The sequence below is a fragment of the Microtus oregoni genome, unplaced genomic scaffold (genome assembly GCF_018167655.1).
Source record: "Microtus oregoni isolate MIOR12 unplaced genomic scaffold, Mior012 000067F_ref0000223, whole genome shotgun sequence".
NCBI lineage: Eukaryota > Metazoa > Chordata > Mammalia > Rodentia > Cricetidae > Microtus > Microtus oregoni.
Window position 1 is genome coordinate 2,203,943 of NW_024543974.1, and position 20,015 is coordinate 2,223,957.

Genomic DNA, 20,015 nt, shown 5'->3' on the forward strand with positions numbered 1-20,015 from the left:
AATCTGACTTTTGGGTCCAGGAGTTTGACCCCGCAGCCTTACACACTCTGGGGAACTTAGGGAATCATCTAGGATCTATGATGGACCAGGACAAGGTACAAGTGGATGCCATTTGCTCTTTATTTTTACTCATTATTTTCTTATACAGAAAGACAAAAGTTAACAGCTAAACTCAATGGTTGTAAAAAGGGAGCCAGAGAGCATGCACGAGAAAGATCAGGTCAGAAGCAAGTTGGTTTGTTGCTCCCAGGCTCCATTTGAAACCCCAACATGTGACTGAATGTACAGATGTCCCAGCTGACATCGGTCAACAATGAAAACAAGCACAGCTTCTAATTGTACCAAAATTAATCCATTTCACAGCAATCATTTCTATAAGCTCAGTTGCACATATCAGGGTTGCCACTGTCACAAATTCACAATGACAGAGTGAAATAGCAGGTGGATTCAGGCCTGGGAAAGTGGCATCAGTGAGGCAAGACAGCTTGGGAGGCAAAAAGCAGCTGGAGGGTTGGTCCCAATTCTAGATATCAGTCTTAATGCTTGCTAGGGGCTGGAGAAGGGCAGGCACGTTCAGCGGTCAGATAGCAGTATAGTGAAACACTGTCGAGGCATTGAGCTGAGGGGGTATGCTGTTTGCAGATCTTTGTCGGAGAAATTCTTGCTAGAGAGAGATTTGCCTCCCACAGCCTGGAAAGGGGAAGCTCCAAAGTTTGAAGACTTGGGGGTGAATGAGTGCAACATCTGCTTTACAGAAGACTTTGAAAAGCACGTACTGGTGTTAAAACTGCAGTCAAGATCACAGACTATGTTATTCACAGGCTAAATACAGACACGGAGTGAAAGGCTGCAATATCTAACATCCCACAATGGAGAGAGAACAAGGGATCACCCTGCACAGAAAGAGCCTTACGCACAAAAACTGCTAAACTCTAAGCTGAAGGCACAATGAAGAAATCTTTGATACCTCGAGCTTTTCCTTTGAAAGGGGTACCTATTTTAAACCGAATTCCTTTCACAAAGAAGGCCCTGAAGACTGACTGAAGGGAAGACACTTTCAAATATTTTTCTGTAGCAAGAATAGCAGTTACTGGGAATTATCTCCAATTTGGATTTCCTCTAAGTTCTGAATTAGTGGGCTCAAATTAATGGGCTTTTACTGTAGTGGGAAGCAGTCTGATTACAGCAGTCTAAAATTAGCTAATTATACTGATTAGTATTAGGAGACTTCAGTGCAGAAGATGTGGCTGTTTCAGAACCGGTGACGCCTGGGAATGGAGCTTCAGTACTTGACAAGCTGAAAAGCAGCCCAGCCCAACAACTCAGGCTTTACTGTGAGCAAACACACAGTGAGAGCACACACGCACTCTTCTAAAAAGACACAGTCCTGGGGACTCATACCCTCTCTCTGCCATTAACTCTCACTTGAATTAAAAGACAATCTAGTGGCAATGTTGGCTTTTTTTTCTTGGTTTTCTCATGGGATGCCATTTGGTTGTCAAAGGATCCATCAACTCTGGCTAGGATCTGTGGAGTTGCCATCCACTGGGAGAGTGGAAGCATCTGGCTGGAACTGCTTGAACAGAAAACACTGCTGTCCCTAATCCCTAATGTTTGGACTACCAAAAAGACAATGTCCAAACAATTGGGCAGACGCTTGTTCACTGGAGCACCCTAAGGAATTCACACTAATGGCAGTGGAATTGGCAACTAGCAGAGGGGGCCTCCATTTCCTAGGTCCAGCTGCTTGTGATCACACCTCTGTGATCAGCTAGGGCGCAACACAGCTGTGCAGGGGTATGCACATGCCAGGCACCTGTGCGCCCCACTCTTTCTTTTGTGCTTTCATTTTGAAAACCCAAAGTGATGGGCCATCTGGGAGGGGACTGACAGGGTTGCCATTCGTTTTAAAAAAAGTCTTACAAAGGGTTTGGTTGAAAACAGGTGATAGTCATATTTTAAGGAAAATTTTAAAGCCTTTTCATTTTTAGTGAAAAATATCTAAGTAACTAACCCCACCATTCTGAAAGTCAGTAGTGTCACACACACACACACACACACACACACACACACAGAGAGAGAGAGAGAGAGAGAGAGAGAGAGAGAGAGAAGTTCTCAGATTTCCTTCAGCTGCTGACACCTACAGAGCAGGAGCTGAGGAAGGGGACACCATGCCAAAAGGTTGGAGGGGATCCAACAGAGTACAGGCCCCACAAAATGAAGACAGTCTTCCCTTCAGAACAGATCCCTCCTGGGACAAATAGAACCACAAACCAGCTATCATTTGATAGAAGCAATGAGAGAAGACAACATGCCCACATGTACACACACACACACACACAAGCATACACAAGTCTCAAACAAACAAAACTGTGGCTACTGAAGTGTGAGCATTGTATCAAATCAATGTCTATACAAAGACAGAGTTTGAAAAGATATGTACAGGGCATTCGCAAAAGCCAAGTGTGCACCTTGAGGAATTATGCCCATTATATATCTAAACACTATGCTGCGAAAAACCATTGCAGAGGCTTGGCACAAGTCACCTGGAAGAGCTCTGTGAAGCACCTGACCCAGAGTCCACAGGCCACATGCAAGGAGCTGCTTCTCACTCACTCACTCACTCACTCACTCACTCACTCAGTCAGTCAGTCACTCACTCACCCTGCATCCAGTCCTCAGCTCCCAAGGGCTGCATATCGCTCTCAAAAGGCCTTAGGAGTCAGTTTCCTGCTCTTACTCAAGCATCCCTAGCCTCTAGCTGCCAGGCAGCTCAACCACGCCAAAGGCAGTGGGCATTCGTTGACATATTCTGTGGCTCTGGTCACTATGCCTGACTCTCTGCCAGCTGGGGGAGGAGTCACATTGGGGTAAGTTTGTCTTCATATATCCCAGGTCACAATCAGGCACCAGATTAATAAAATGCAGAGGTTGGGCTGATCCAGAGCTTCCAGCTTCCCCAGGATCTCCATCATGTCTGGATGAGACTGAGCCCAGTCTCCATCACGGAAAAAAGCAGGGGACTTCTGAGCCCCAAATCCCTTCATTAGGAAGGGCCAGAGTGCAATACTAGATGACCAATGGAGAGAAAGATTAAAAAGAAAAATTAATGGAAAGAAAAGGGAAGAAGAGAAACATGAAGGAAAGAAAGCAGGAAGGGAGGGAGGGGAAAAGATCAAAATGAAGGGACAGAGGGAAGAATGCCATTTGGTCATTTCTGGTGTCAGGAAACTCTGGGGAGAAAGGAAGGCCCACGTAGAGTAAAATGGAAAGAGATTGACTCCTCAGGTTGACACTCAACATCAGAGGCATTTGAAGACCTTGCCTAAAACCAGTCCCTTACAACTACTACCTATTTCTAGAAGAATCTTGCTAAGGGTAAACTTCACTGGTTCCAAGAGGCTTCAAGCTCTTCACAATGCATTAGCTCCATCAGCCTCCAATGGGCCTGTGAGGTAGGGGAGCCACAGGGTGGAGTTATCCAAGCTGGCAACCTCACTGGGGTAAGAACACAAGCTCGACTAGAAACAAACCCCCGGGAAAGTCCCCTGTACTGGAACAGCCTGTAGAAGTCATCTGGGGCCTCAAGGTAGGGCTGCACTCAAGGAATGTGTCTCAGTGTCTGCCTCGAAGGGCTGCTTAGACAGAAGGAAGCTTGTCAACTCTGTGGGCTGGAAACCATTGCCATTACCAACAGACCCACGCTATGCACTGTTTTTGGGCCCCACACAAAATGTGCTACATTTTTAAAGCACCACAGAGGAAAAATGATTTGGCACAGACACCAGGAGAATAGAGCTGGGGCGGGTAGAGATGGTATCAACAAAGTCTTTTACCTCATCCTTGATTAAAGAACAAGTCACCTCTGCCCAACATCTTCCCAAGCCTCATTGAAAGCAGATCAGCACCTTGCCATGGCAGAGCAAACCCCAGGTGGACTTTAGACTCCAGGTCACGGGCTCCCACACTAAGAAAATTTTTAAGAGACACTTCAGGAGCTTCTCCCTGTACGGGCACCATCATTAGGAGAATTCACAATCTAAAGTTCAAGTTCAATGCACCTATTTACAAAAAAGAAAGTATCCTAAAACTGGAAAGCCAGACAGCACAGTGCCAAGGAGGTGGTGCTCATGGTTTGAACTATACTATGGGTTTATCAATCTCACAAAGGAGGAATCTTGAGCTCTCTGTGCCAGTCTGGAACGGCCAGGGAGAGGCCCTGGGATCCATGAGAGAAGAGGACATCAGTTTTCCCCACAACAGAGTTCTCCAAGGCTACATGTGGGCTTGTGCCAGTGGGGACTGATTTTAGCACAGCTGGTACACATCACAAACAAGATGGCAGAGTTGAAGTGGGCCCCTTGGTTGGTCTGGAATAAGGAGCTCTGCCACCCAGCCCCTTTCCCTCCTCCTTCCCATCCCCTGTCCTCCTACCAGGTTGATCTATACATAGACTTCACCCTGGTCAGGAGCATAAGGGTGGGTGTTGGAGGAAGGCTGTGCCAAGGTCTGTCTAATTGATTCCTTTTGGAGGGCTTCAAATGGTCCAGGTTATATTATTTTCATTTATGGTTCACTTGTTATTATTTGTGTTTTGTTCCTAGATCAATCTTTGTTTCTGTCCTCATAATATAAATAAGAACAGTAGGCATGGAACTGTGGAGAAAGGGGAAATCACAGGGCTAGCTAGCTTGACTGCCTCATCTCTGTGGCCTAGGTCCTCAGATACACAGGGGTTCCTAGACAGCCCCATAGCCACCGGATGAGCCTGTGGACATTCTGGTCACAATCAACACCATGAGATGTTTCCTTTGGCATAAGAGATGCCAGTCCCTAAAGATAGGGCAGGACATTGGGGACTTGGCAGTGGTGGGGTGGGGTCTGGAAGACCCGGGCGTTCAGGTATGTAGCTTTTCCCAGGTGGATCATACACTTGTCCTATGGCCCCCCACCCCGAGACACACACACACACACACACACACACACACACACACACACACACCAACTGTCTCTACCAACTGACTTCCTACAAATCCATGGTTGGGGAATTATTTGGCAACAAGGAGGCTAAGGCTGTTTTGTGGTGGCACAGTCTTTCAGAAGTCCAAAAAGAAGCAGGATACCTCTGGAAGAGGCTTTTATACAAGCCAGGGCCCATGCTCAGCTACTTATCTGCACTGGGGCTGGCTGCCACAATCTCTTCATACTTTGGGGGAGGGTCACTGTAAGAGACACTGGCATCCTCACTGCTGCCCTCCTGTGGTGCAGTCACCTCCTCATAGGAGGGGGGAGGGGTAGCGCTGGACAGTCTGGAGAGAGAGAGCTCAGGGAGGTAGAGGGTGCTCTCCAGTCGGACAGTGGTTCTACTTCCCCGGCTGGGCCCCAAGACTATCTGTGGATTATTCCCTGCCTCTCGGTGCCCAGAGGACTCTCCCTGGCTATGCATAGTGCCCCTGTATACCATGACTCGGGGGAGGTTGTGCCCGGCACGACTGGCTAGGTACCGGTTCTGAGCATAGGAGGGGTGGTGACGAGTTGCTTTCTGCAGCTGGCACCTCCAGATGATGAACAAGGCAATGACAATCAGCAAGACTACCCCCAGAAGGGGCACCACCACATACATGGCGTCTGAGCTCTGCGAGGGATCTCGGACTGAGTAGACCGCATTCGGGTATCCCTTCCAAAACTCCATCTGCAAAGGAAGAAGGGCCATTCACTCCTGAGGAAGACAGACACAACAAGGAATTGCTCACCTAACAACATTCATGCCTGGGACATCTGAGACCTCCAGCAAATCATGTACTAAGGACAGGGTTGTGGTTCCTTCTCCACCCTAAGTCATCTTACTGGCCTAAGAGAGCTCCCAGAGAGTCTGGGGAATTCACTGAGGATGAAAGGCAAAGTACCCAGATGAGGAAGTTCACACAAATAAAGCAACAAACCTAGAGTGACACCCCAATGCTGCTTTGGGGGCTCCAACAAGTAGGATGTAGCCTGGGTGGTGTTCTTCCCTTGTTTTAGACCAGTTCCTATTATTCCCAAGATTGCACCTCCTCCCAGAACCCAGCAGCAGGGTAGTACGTGCCGTTTTCTCTTTGTTCTCAAATACTTCCTTGACCTCTTCATAGCTGCAGATCTCTTCCATGCACTCCCGCTCAATGGTGCCTTGACGCAGCTCCTCCAGGAACTCATTGGCACGAGGGAACCGTTTCAGGACTGCATGGGCATTCTTGGCTTCCAGAAACACTGAAGGGAGAACCACAGTGAAGCAATTCAGTCCCTGCAAACCAGACTGCCCAATTATGAAGGGAAATAGAACAATTCCAGCAGACCTAAAGCCAGGCCTCCAAGCAAAGGCCAGGCCTGACCTATTGCAATGAAGATAGGAGGGCTGACTTCCTACGCTGCTGTGATGCTGTACTCTGCAGCAGGACCTCAGGGTCCCAACAGGGCCCAGATCCATTGCCATACCAAGGAAAATGAGACACGATGGAGAAGAAACTTCAGGTGGCACAGGAAAAAGGACCAGACTATGTATCTTAGTCTTGGGTAAGAAAACATCTAGTAGCTTCTGCATCTGTCTGGAAGATGGAAAGACAGACAGAGCCCTTATCATGAGCACTGGTTCCTCTTCCAGGCTGCCACTGGTCGGAGTAAAATCAGGCAAGAGCTGTGGCTTTGGGGACAAAAGCAATGACCAGTGGCGAGACTGTTTACTCCTCACATGAGGTGGTACCCCTCTATGCCCAAGTTGACAGGTCTGGCCTGCAGGCTCTCTCCCCCAAGATCCACAAACTGTTGTATTAGTATAATTCAGAGTGACTCAAGGAGAGAAAAACTGAAAAGATGGATATGTTGTTTTGCATGAGCCTGTCCAACTCAGATGGTTTCACAAATACTCACCAGCCATGATGCTCCCTCAGCTCCAGCAACTTACTTGCCTGGCACAGAAGAAAAGAAAGTTGAGGTGAAATCCTCTGGGGTCTAGAATGTGATCTCCCACCAACCTGACTAAAAAGTCAAAACAGCATCCCATGAGGCATAATACCCTCGTTCAGTCAGTCAATTCCTGCTGTTTCTTCTGTCCTTGAAGAGCTCCAGAATTCCCCCAAACCAAGCAGAGGCTTGTTCTCTCGCTTGTTCTCTCTTCCTTCCTTCCTTCCTCCCCCCCCCTCTCTCTCTCTCTCTCTCTCTCTCTCTCTCTCTCTCTCTCTCTCACACACACACACACACACACACAGCCTTCTGTGAGTCTCAAAGACCTAGGGGTTAACTTTTTTTCAAATGGAAAGCATTTCTGGGCTAACACTCCTTATTGCTCAGTGCCTTCAATGAATCTTTGTCCCTTTATAGAATAGAAAAGACCCCAGAGAGAGCTGAGAAATCAAGTACAGAGATGGGGTTAGGTAGAAGCAAGGTTAAGCAAATTGACAGAGACAAGACCTGGAATTGAATTTCATGGTGAAGATGAACATGTTCCTTAAATCCCAAACTTAATGCATCAGCAACACCCATCTCAAATGTTGCAGCCTAGCTGATGCTGGCCTACAGTAATCTGTGGATACCTGTTGTACAGGGTCAGATCTTCCATATACAACACAGACATATTCGTACAAGCTCTGGCCCAAACCTTTGGGCCCAAACGCAGAGAATCTTCTCAGCCCATCTTTCCCAGAAAGAGAAGCAAGGTAAGATGTTCGGACTTCTCTGGAGCCAGGCACATCTTTTCTCTTTGCATTAAAGACTACTGCAACACAGAACCTTGGTAAACACATATTTAAAAGATCAGCATGAAGACAGAGGTCTGGAGATATAGCTCCTTAATACAACAATGTCTAAGGTTTGATCTTCAAGACCACAACAAACAATCAAATAAATACAGTACAATAAATCTGTGATGGTAACTTGGAGGAGAGACCTCTATATAGAAGCACTGTCATAATGCCTTTCTCTATTAACACAGTCCTACTTGTACACATATGGAACACTGCCTAAGCCATTAACATCTGGGAGCAATTACCCATCAGCTCTCTTCCCCAAGCAGAAGCTCATGTTTTATGACTAATGGGATGTAAGGCACATGAGCTTTGTAACCCATTATGCTACCCTTTTTGCTTAGCCTGCCAGGAAGTTCAGTGTTAACACTGATGGCCAGATACAAGTGCTCTGAAAGCCCAGCTATTGCACACATATGCTTTTCTCCCCACAACTTGGTATGGTCTTCTATTTATTCTTCCAGAGTAGTATTCTTATTGTGTATTTAAAATATAGCCTCCAGTCTGTTTGGAAAACAAAAAGGATAAGAATCATGAATAAATTTTGAATGCTGGGGAAAGTAACCAATCTAAGAGCACATCGAATAGTACTATCACTGTGTCGTGGGTTTTCTCTTTTGAACTCATGGCAAACTACCCAGTGATCATTACTTCACTGGAATACCTCAATTTTCACAATGACAAAGCCTGGCCTCTTTATGATCCATGAGATCCATATGATGAGGATGTAGAGAGAATTGGATTAGGAAACAGGGTGTTTTGGTTAAAGAAAAATAAAGCTGCCACATCACAGTTTGAAAAGAATGAATAAGCAAAGCTTTCGCTAATAATAAAGCAAATACATCCCATTGCTTACTGAAGTGAACTGTAGAGTTTTCAAAAAATTTTACATGGAAAAAATTATATAATAGCTTTACGTACAGCCATCTTTGGACCCAACCAAACACATGGACTTCCGTGCACTCATACACATATACATCATAGCCCCAAGTTTGTGTTTTCCTGGCCTGGAAAAGCCATTAGTTCATTTCTGAGCCTCAAAGAAGCCAGGATCTCTTCCAGACAGTTCACATGGCATCGCCTCCTACCCCATTAGCAATTCTGTAGCCACCATCACTGCTGCTGCTACTGCTGCAGCTTCCATGACGGCTTCCCCCATCCCTCCCCAAAATGTAGCGCCTGCTTCTTCCCCTATAAATACACTAATAGGCAGTTACTATGGCAACAGTGAGGAAGCATGAGGGCTCCATGACCGAGAATGCAGCTGCAGTCACGCATGTATATGTCCCTCCAGCCCCTGGTGAATACTGTAAGCTGACTGTAGGCTGAAGGAATTTTTAACCCATTCCCCACGGGAACACAGCTGAATCCTGACATTCTAGAAAGGAAGGAAGGCAGGGAACTGGCCACCACAGAGACCTTCCTTAACCCCACCCCAGGCTGAGGCCTCTGAATCTCAGCTCTCTGGGTCACAGCTCCCAAAGTACCTCCCACAGGGACTAGTGGCCCGCTTGAGTACCTGGTGTCCCCATACCTGTGGCCTCCCAAAACACTTCTCCAAATTCTAGCTCCTATGATTTCCAATGCTCAGAACTACTCGCCAGGAAAGGGTTCTGTGATTTCCAAATCTCGTGATTCATAAATCCACCCAGTGACACGGCAACTCCCAAACTGAGCTCAAACTCAAACTCTGGGGTCTCTTGCCCCCTTCCACTCATGCCGGCCCTGAAAGTGCCTGGCTTCACCCACCTTCACAGGCCACCAGCGCCCCAGTAAAGAACTACTGCCTCTAGCCCAGCAATACTGTTCTGCGGGGATCCATCCAAGACCCCAAACACCTTGGCCTGCCTGACCTCCAGATCCTCCCTCCCTAATAGTACCAGGCGCCCAGCTCAGTGGTCCTGAACACCGAACCATGCCCTCGGGGTTGGGGTCGTCCAACCAAATGGCCTCACCGTTCTCCAGGCCCAGGAGGCGGCCGCCCTGTTTGAGCATGCAGCCCGCCACCTCTCTGCTGAGCCTCTTCAAGCAGGGCCCCTGTCCCCGCCCACCTGCTCCCGCCGGCAAAGCCCCTGGCCCATCCCAGCGGTCCCCTCTCTTAGTCCCTCTCTGTCCCGCTTCCCTCCCACCGCCCCTGGCGCCCCATTGCTGGACAGTCCCTGGCCAAAGAGCGCCTGAAGCCCCCGCCCCACACAGCCAGGCGTGCAGGCCTTGCCCATTACCTCGGCACCCCCCCTGTCTGTCCCTGCTTTCCTCTGGGGGCTCCGTCGGACCCTCCCCCTGCACCCTGCCGAGCCATCTCTGGCCTCGCGCCCCGCGCCTGGCGTGCCACCCTCTAGAGCCTTGCCCCAGTAGCCAGGCCGCGATCGTCGCCCTGCACCGCGCACCAGGCCTCCGGGCCAGGAGAGGAAGAAGGGGTGGGGCCAGCTGAAGCAGCCGAGGGCTTAGGTGGGGAAGGCCAGCAAGCCGGGCCGAGGGGCGGTGGCGCGCACCCAGCACCGCGCACCCGCGCCCGCGCCCAACTCCGCCGGCACCGCCCCTGCCCGCGCCAGTGCTGCTGGGGGGGCGGGGTCTGACCGGCGGGCCTGGGGACTCTCTAAGGACCCTCGGACACCTCCTTGGCCCAGTGGTGAGTTAGGGCGCAAGTCCTGCAAAGACCGGACTCTGCAGTTGCTGCCCTCAAGGCCAGCGTTTCGGGCACTTTGGAGCGCTATGGTCCGAGCTGCCTCCTGGGCCCCACCCAGACTCACCTGCCATTCCAGCCAGCCTGGCCCTGGTGCCTGCGGTGAAGAGAGGGGCCCGTGACAGCAGGCCTAGGCAGCCTTGTGAGGCTCCTTGGGTCCGCAGAGAATGGGCTCTGGCCCCGCTCCTTCTGCCAATGACTGAGTGACCTTGGTTCCCTCACTTACGTCCCCACCCTGCCTGGAAATGGCTTTTCTCTTGTGAAATCTGAGAAATGGGGAGAATCCTGCTTTCCTCACAATTCTGTCTGCAGCTAAGAGGGGAATATGGGCTCCTAAAAAGGAGGAGAAAGAATGGAAGTTGCGATCTTATGAGCCTGCAAGGAGTGTTGGGCAGAGTATACACCTCGGTCTGTATTATGGAAGGTTCACCTGGCTGAACAAAGCCCTGGTAGCAGAAATGGCATTATTCTAGGAATTGAGGTTGACCCACAGAATGAGACGAGATGGTTAAAGTCTGTGTCTTGGAAAGCCTAGGAGGAGCCCAGTGTGCCTTACTGGGTTAATAGAGAGAGCACAGCCCTGCATTTGATGGGAACGAGCCAGAGTAATGCCAAAATGACGATACAAGGGATGGGAAGAGATCGCAGAGCCCCCACTGCTCCAGCTTCCAGGACTGGTTCTTTGTGTCCCTGGCCCTGCACCTTCTCTCTTCTCTGACCCACCCACATTGTTCCCCACCTGCCTTCTAAACTCAGAGTCACCCCTCTTCCTTTCCTTAGCTTCTGGAGTGTCCCTTGCCCATGGCAGAGCCTCTGTAACCTTTACTCCATGGAAGGCTGGGAGAGCCATGCCCATGGGAAGGATGCACGGAGAAAAAAAGATATCCTGGGGATGGGAATGCCCTTGGTTGATGCAAACAACTGTGTTCAGATGCTCTGGCTAGATAGTGAAAGAGCTGGATGGAGTCATGGTCAGTAGGTGAAGGCGTATTTGACTGGTATGCTTAAATAAACAGACCAGCTCAAAACAACAAATATAATTTAGTAATAATTGAAAAACGGGGAAACTCACGCGACCGGAGTAAAAGTTCTGATGTCCAAACGGGTCATGCGAACACCAAGTGCAGAGAGGGAGCGCACCTGGATCTCCAGGTTTTCTTCCCTGGGGACCAGGTTGCCATACCCAAGCAAAATGTGATTGGCTGAGCTTCCCCATCATCTCCCCCTTTTGTCTAAACAAGATCTAACCAAATTCAATACAACTATATACAATAGGAACAGATACCAAATATAAAATTACAAGCAATAAACAATATTAAGCAAGAAACACATAACAAAAGTTTTACTGAGCATTCTATTTCAAGGAGTCTAAATAATGTATTGAAATTGAGTTTAGCTAAATCATGAGGAGGGTAACTACAATTATCTAATCTTCAACTCTTTCCAAGATCTGAGAAAGGAAGTAATATTACTTGAGTAAACAGGAAGTACAATTGAGAAACTTCCAAAATGTGCAACAAATGACAGAGACAACTAGCTACCTGGGCAATCACCCAAAGTCTCGTTTGCAGCATTGAGGTAACCAACTTTGGCTAAGGCCTGACGTAACTGACATACCATTTTCAAAGGCAAGAAACATCAGAACTATCTTACCCTGTTTTGGCAGGATATGACAGTCCTGTTTTATCCATTTACAGATACTCTGTATCACTGTCAGCGGTCAAGATATGGGCATTTCTTTGCCCAAAGGCCAGTTCGGCCAAGAAGAAAGGCTCCAGGTGGAGTGTCTTTGGTGCTCAACATTCTCTCGGTAGTAGTGTGATGTTGCCAAGAGTGATTGTGTCTCACTACCACGGAACTCTAGGTTAGATTAAAGGTCATTTTCTACAGCTCTTTGAAGATGTTGAAGATTATACTATCTATACTGAGTATAATCTCCATGTATCTAAAGAACCTGATTAGCCTAAATATAAATATGACAAACCTATATGACTATTGATTTATAATTCTCAATACCTATCTAACTTAAAGACTAAGACAATAAACAACTGTGCAATAAATGGGGACAATGACCTCCAAATGTAAACAATGTATATCAATACATAAACAATATATAAGTATCTTAATCAGAGGTAGAAATGTACACTGCAATATGGTAAATATATATCAATACAATATATATATATATATCAATACATAAAAATGTTTTAAACAGAGGTAGAAGCATACTCACATACAATATTCAATATAATTTAAATTTGCATCAATATACAAGAATCAATACCAATATAATTGTCTAAAAACAATAACTCACAAATACCAATCAATTATCCCATCACCAATTATCCCTCTTTTTTATTATTCTGTCCCATATCAAGTAGGGAAAATGACCAAGGAGGTTTAACAGTTAACCTTAGTCTCCTAGCCCATCAGCATGCTCCTGACCTCATTTCAACCACAGGGCCTTGGGAACACAACTCCAAAGAAGGCGTGAGAGTGGAGCGTACCTATGTACACAAAAAGCATCTATGGCAACCACTGTCCTCCCAGGACCTTCACTGGAGCTTCTTGCTCCAGCAACAGAAGCCTGCTTTTAATTCATTCCCCCCTCAGAATGCCTTTCTTCCTACCATCCATCAGGACACTTAGTTCATTCTGCCCACATAATACCATTGAGATTTGCACTGTGAGGTCTCACAAGGCCTTCCACCCTCTCCCACACTGACCAGTACATTCTCATCATTGTCTACAAGGACTAGAACCATGGGGCCTCTGTGCACGGCAGAGGAAAAGGAGGACAAGTGGGACCTCAAGAGCAGGGCACTACTCCACCTCTTGGCAGGACCACATATTGCTCTATGATCTTCAGCAAGTGAGTTGGCATCCCTGTGTCTCAGTTTGCTTATCTGCCAAATAGGAATGAAGCTAGCAGTGCCTGCTTCAAAGGGTTTCTCAGAGGGTCACCGAGTTGAACAGTTCACTTAGGGTCATGTTTCAGTCCACATTATTGGCATCCAGCACAGAGGCTCTTCCACAATAGGTGTTTACTAGATCCTTGTAGATCAGAAATGGTGAGCTAAACTCAGGATTTGTTATAAAATCACCACCATGAAGTTGGACCTGCTTCCTCTTTCTGTAAAACTTGGCCACCCTCTCCTTCCTTGTCCCTCAATATTACCAATTCCATCACCTCCTTTCCCCAATTTTTCTCTCCCTTACCCCTCCTTTCATTTCTTACTGTGCCTATTTGCAGCTACAGAAATTATTTTCTTGATACCCATTCATCAAAATTGAACCCTTCTCTGAGTCTTCCTGACCCTCCTCTCCAAGCCAAAGCACTGATCTTAACTCCTTAAAAGACTCACATTTTCTCTGCATATTCTTCACCCTCTACACACTATTCACTGAGTAGATTGTAGTCTTAAATGTCCCCCTCCCCAGTTCTTCAATGGTAGCCCTCACCTCGCTACTTCAGACTGTGGACTGTATTTGGAGATGAGGTCTTTAATGAGGGAGCTGAGGTAAAATGAGATATTTAGGGTGGGCACTAGTGCAGTATAAGTGGAATCCTTATTACAAGGGGTGGGCTAAGACACAATCACACACAGAGGGAAGAAGACTGCCATCTACAAGTCAAGGAGAGAGAGCTCAAGGAATCACCCTTGCCAACATCTTGAGCTTCAACTTCCTTCTTTGAAAACTGCAAGACAATCTATTTTTCTGTTCAAGTCACTGTACTCTGGGGCTTTCCTCTGCTATAACAAGGTCATATATCCTGTATTGTTCAGTGAGGCTATATGCCAGCTTCTATTCCAGGACCTAGGAATCGAGATGACAATGAGCCGAACAAAACTACTACCGGGCAGTGGTGGCGCACGCCTTTAATCCCAGCACTCGGGAGGCAGAGGCAGGCGGATCTCTGTGAGTTCGAGACCAGCCTGGTCTACAAGAGCTAGTTCCAGGACAGGCTCCAAAACCACAGAGAAACCCTGTCTCGAAAAACCAAAAAAAAAAAAAAAAAAAAAAAAAACTACTACCTAGTGGACATTAGACAAGGCCTCCCCAGGAAGTCAAAGATGTAACATAGAGAGTGGTGACTGGCTCTGTGAAGAAAAGCAAAGCCCAGGAAGGTGCTCAGGGAGGGCTCTGCAGAGACCATGCCCTTCTTGTCAAAACCTGAAGGACGGGAGGAAATAGCTTGTTCTGGACGGACAGATTTACCAGTAGAAGCACCCCAAAGGCAGAATTTCATGCAGTATTTTCTAGGGTAGGCCGAGGATCATGCAAGCCCTCCCAGGCCATCAGCAGGGACTTTGTTAGACAAAATGGTGTGGAAAGGAACTGAGGGCGCAATCAAGAAGTACCATAATCAGCTGGGCGGTGGTGGCGCACACCTTTAATCCCAGCACTCGGGAGGCAGAGGCAGGCGGATCTCTGTGAGTTCGAGACCAGCCTGGTCTACAAGAGCTAGTTCCAGGACAGGCTCCAAAACCACAGAGAAACCCTGTCTCAAAAAAAAAAAGAAGAAGAAGAAGTACCGTAATCTTTTCTGTTTTCATGTAAACTACCAGACTGACTTCCTTGTGGAAATGGTTGTCACAGAAAGAAGCTACAGCACTTTTGGGTGACTGCTTGAAAAAATGAAGGAGAAGGAGGATAGCAACTTGTACCAAACAGGGGGAAGGAAAGCAAATTCTGGATGGAGTTTGATAGGAGATACATGAATATTAGATGGCAGCATGGAATTTAGTGAAGACCTACAAACAAGAGTTTTGTCAAAGAAACAGGAATGATGGGAGTACTTTAACTGGGGTGCAGAAGACAGGGTGGAGATGGTTACATTAACGAGTCCAGTGTGCTTTATCTGGGGTACAGAAGCCAGTGTGAGAGGGTTATATTGAGGAGTCTGTAGTTCTGAGTCACAATCTGGACTGGAGATGGGAATATAAGAATGTCATCTAGTTAGTAATAAGCCACACATGCCCTCAGCAAGATTCTTTACAATGAGAAAGAAAAGCACCTTCAGAATTAAGCCCTGAACAATCCTGTATTTCAAGGTGAATAGAGGACAAATGCAAGAGACAGAAAAAAAGGATGTGTTGGCAAGAGACAAACCCACCAGAATATGTAGGAAGCTGACCAACAGTAGCATGAATACTGACGTGGAAGCACCTGTAAACCCAGCACTCCCTTGGGAGATTAATACAAAAGACTGAGTTAAGGATATCCTGGACTTAATAGGAGTGCCAGCCCAGGCGAATATTCAACAGGGAGGAGTGATTTGAAGGTAGAAAACTTGAAATAATCTCCTGGGAAAAGGAAGGGTGTGTGTTCTCCGTAACTGTGGCGTGATTGTCGGACTGCATCAAGGACCCACTTGAGGATTAAGGGCCCATTAAAGTGAAAGTATTCAGTGTATCTGTGCCGATTTCTGCAGCCACAGTCAATTGCACAGGTGCAGACTCAGGGATGGGGTTTTGTTGGGCGAGTACAAGGAAATGACAGAAGACTTCCAAAAAGGTGTGTGGATTCAAGGAAGAAATTCACACAACTAATTATGGACTCCAGCTCTATAAGGAAGGAGGTAAGGACAGAGCCAGGATTTGGTGAGAGTCAAGATTTGGTTACCCAGACACAGGATCTCTGTATACTCAAAACAATGAGCTGCCTGTTGAAGAGCTGCATGCACATTAGGAAGATTCTAGAAGGATGCTGCTTATAGAAGTAAGCAGCTATGGTAGTGAGGAGGGCAATAATTCCAGAAGTAGAAATGTGGGGTCCAGAAGTATCTGTGTCAACACAAAATCACCACAAATGTGCATATTTGACAAAGACTAATGGCAGCCCCTTGAAGCCTTCTGTTTGACAACTACTTATCCTGTGCCTTGGGTTCATTGTGAGCCTGAGGGATGCAACATCCACAGCTGTCACCTCACCCCTCACTTAAGCCTCACTGCTCCCTCAAGTTCCTTTGGCCTGCCCATCATCCCATCACTGAGTGTTCCCACCACATGAGCCACTCCCTGAGCTGAAGCCTCTCAACCCTTCTTCAGCCTTTCCTCTTAGACTCTTCTTCTCCTCCTTCTTCTTCTTCTTTCAACACGATTAATAAAATTTCAGAGAGAGAAATTGGGGTTCAATAAAATATTATGTTGCGGGGAGATCTTATGCCCTTTGACAGAATCTCCTCTGCCACTTTAATCCCTAGTATCACCATCTCACACTCTAGGGGTTTCTGTGAGTTTAATTTCTTTAGTTTCCACATACAAGTGAAAGCCTGTGATACTTTTCTTTTTGTGCCCGACTGATTTTACACTTAATGTGACTTCCCTTAGGTGATGCCTTGCAAATGTCAGGATTTTCTTATTTTGTGACAAATTACTATTTCATTGTGTGTATACATCATAGTCCTGATAAGTTTTGACAAGGACAGGAAGAAAATGGACCCCTTGTATGCTGTGGAGGAAATATAAATCAATACAGTCATTATTGAATAAATGTGGAAGTTGCTCCAAAGATTGAAAATAGAATTGTCATATCCTCTACAGCATATAATGATACTGAGAATACAATGAAAGAAGATACCTGTGCTTACATATTTACTGCAGCACTATTTCCAACAGCCAAGAAGTAGAAACCCCCACATCTAATTCAGTACCCACTATGAGTAAATCAGAATGTCTGCCTTCTTCCATTCTGAGTGGAAGATACAAAGGCATCTTTAATTATCCTGGATATCTCAGTCTTCAACTAATCCTGGAAGTCTTCATGTCAGTGCAGGGGTGGGCAGCTACCATGGATCACAGCCCTGAAGAACCCTCTCAAGCCATCAACTGTAGACTGTCTCTCAGGTAGGCTGGGCCTCCTTAATCCCTCCACCATCCCTGTTGGGACATTGACTGTTGTGTGGTAACCAACAGTTTTCTAATTAGATTTAAGGTCCACTCTACAGAAAAATAAAAAAAAAACACAAAACTTGTGCCTGGAATTCTTAATCTGGCCAATAACCCATGGAAGAGGAGGTTGTAAGACCTAAAAAAAATTCACTATTATTTTCTGAAACAGACATAGTGTCAAACTGTCTTAACTGTAATCATAAGCACAGATGAGTGCAGCTCCCAGCCCTCATCACAGAGGCTTCTTTTTACCGTGAACTATGACTGTCAGTACAGAAAGTTCTCTGATGTGAACCAAGAGGCGCATTAATCTGAGGGAGCATTTGTGTAGAGGAGGTGGAAGGATTGTAGGAACTAGAGGTCAGTAAAGACTGCTGGGAAAGAGTCTCCTGGACATGACAGGGTCTTTGCACTATGTGAATATAAGTAGCTGTGGTTGCCACACACTATTCTTCTTGGAAAAATTTCTGTGACTCAGTGTACATGCATTCTATACTAAAAAGTTTCCGATCTTGTGAGCAGTGCTGATCTGTTGTTTTGACACAGATTTAGCAGAAGCTTTACTTGTAATGAGGGAAGGTACAAAGAGAGGGAGGGAGTGTGGAAAGTATAATGAAGGAAAAGAAAAAAAGGAAAGAGGAATCCAACTCCCTCTTCTGACTTCCTTGGGCACCAGGTATATGTGTGGTACACAGACAGGCACACAGGCCAAACACATAAATACATTAATTAATAGAATAAATAAATCTGAGAAATGAACAGTGGGTACAAAGACTGAAGCTCTTGCTAAGTGATACAATGTTTGATTAGCATACAGGAGGCCTATGTTCGATCAACAACACACCAAGAAGAATAAGTGGATCTAGTCGTGAATGTAGAACTGCTTCTTATGGGAGCTGCTCACCATTTTCTGGACTTCGAAACATTGGTTTTGGTTTTCCATTTGGTTTTGTTGCTTTGTTTGCTTTTTTCAAGGCAAATATAATACTTTCTGTGGAAGGACAGAAGTAGTTCCCTATTGAATAATTGAGCAACTATTCTGTATAAAATCAAAAACACAGTAATTATCTCAATGAAATTCAGCTGTCAACACTTCTAATGTATTTGTGTTATTTAAAACCTACTAGGACTTCAGTTTTCAGGGTTTTGGCCTTTTAGGACTTTAACATCCAGGATTTTCAAATTTCCTGGACTATAACATTTGGGATATTGATCTTTAGAAACCTTGATATTTCCAGATTTCAACATGTATCATGATGGTATTTGCTAGGTTCTTCCCAGGCTGGCAGGAGCCTGCTGAGGTCATGGGGTTTTTAGCAGAGCTGTTATGATGTGGACTCTCAGCTCTTGCTCCCAGTGATTTCTACAGGATAACCGAAGTTCAAGGTCATCCTGATTTTCTTAACAAATTTCGGCCTGTCTGAGACTACATAGCAGGACCCTGTCTTAACATCTCTCTCTCTCTCTCTCTCTCTCTCTCTCTCTCTCTGTATATATATACATATTCCTCTCCCACCAAGCTTTTAATGTACCTTTGTGTTTTCCAACGTCTTATTTAAAGTCCTTCAATAAATTTTCTAGTTTTAAAATATTTTCTGTATTTTAGTTATCTCTGATTTGTGATAAACATGCTTATTTTTGTAAAAAAAAAACCTACAACCGTATATTTTGTTAAAATGTATATTAGTCATCTTTGGTTATTGAAACTATAATCACAGAATCTGCAAATAATGAGAAAGGATTACACATAATTTAATACTACTAATAAATTTTAAAATATTTTATCAAATGATTCTAGCTATTTTAAGAATTTTGTTTTTAACTTACATATTTTTTTCAATATTCTGTATTTATTGTACATACTATTGGGCCATATAAAAGTATGTTTGTATAAGTATGCACTGTGCTAAGTATATCATTCTTATTTGAAAGAGTTTAAATGGTTATAAATTAATCCTTTACATGTAGACTTCAAATTTTCCAGGTCCAGTAAATATGTTTTACTCTCTTAAACTAGAATATGAATCTAATTTGGATCCAGTGGATAAAAATTCCCAAGTTAAAGAGTTTAGTTTTTCTTTATTAATTTTCCATGATTTTTGGCACATGATGTAGCACATTTGTTACACCTTTTCTTTTCTTTGTTTCCTTTCTTGAGGTATTTTTGTTAGTTTCTTATTATAGGTAAATGCATTGTTCTCTTTTTCCATATTGAGTTTTTACATAAAAATCCAGGAAAAGCCTGCAAAAGCTAGCTGAAAATTACCTTTCCTTCATGTTTACCTTCACTTTAAAGCTACCACATGCTTTTATTAGAGTTTTATGTCTTTCTTTCTTTTTTTTTTACAGAAAAGAAACATGTAATTATCATCTGTCTATCTTTTTCTCTGGAATCTAGAGATCAGAAGGAACAATCTTTTTTCTCACTTTATACTGCAAAAGAGACCACACCTAAGTGGGCTGGTATCTTAAAAGATATTGGCTGAAGGAGCAGAATGTGCTCCCACAGCAGTTCAGAGTGTGGGCATAAACTAAATAGTTACATATTCAACCTGCTTAAGTGCATTTATTAATTTACTTATTCAAAGCCAATACATATATGCAAATTGATATGCTGTTATGTTCTTAGGATATTTTTTGATCAGGGAAGGAAACATGTTT

The 20,015-nt window shown here is 45.3% G+C and overlaps 1 protein-coding gene across 1 annotated transcript; it reads right to left on the reverse strand.

Annotated features, from left to right (window-relative positions):
* Positions 1-5,003: 5,003 nt before the first annotated feature.
* On the reverse strand, positions 5,004-10,662 carry LOC121440481 (transmembrane gamma-carboxyglutamic acid protein 3). Its single transcript, XM_041641244.1, has 4 exons — positions 10,526-10,662; positions 6,904-6,941; positions 6,086-6,246; positions 5,004-5,692 (listed from the first exon to the last, which is right to left on the reverse strand). The coding sequence occupies exons 2-4, from the start codon at positions 6,908-6,910 to the stop codon at positions 5,165-5,167; spliced, it is 696 nt and encodes a 231-aa protein (XP_041497178.1). The 5' UTR covers positions 6,911-6,941; positions 10,526-10,662; the 3' UTR covers positions 5,004-5,164.
* Between the last annotated feature and the right edge of the window lie 9,353 nt (positions 10,663-20,015).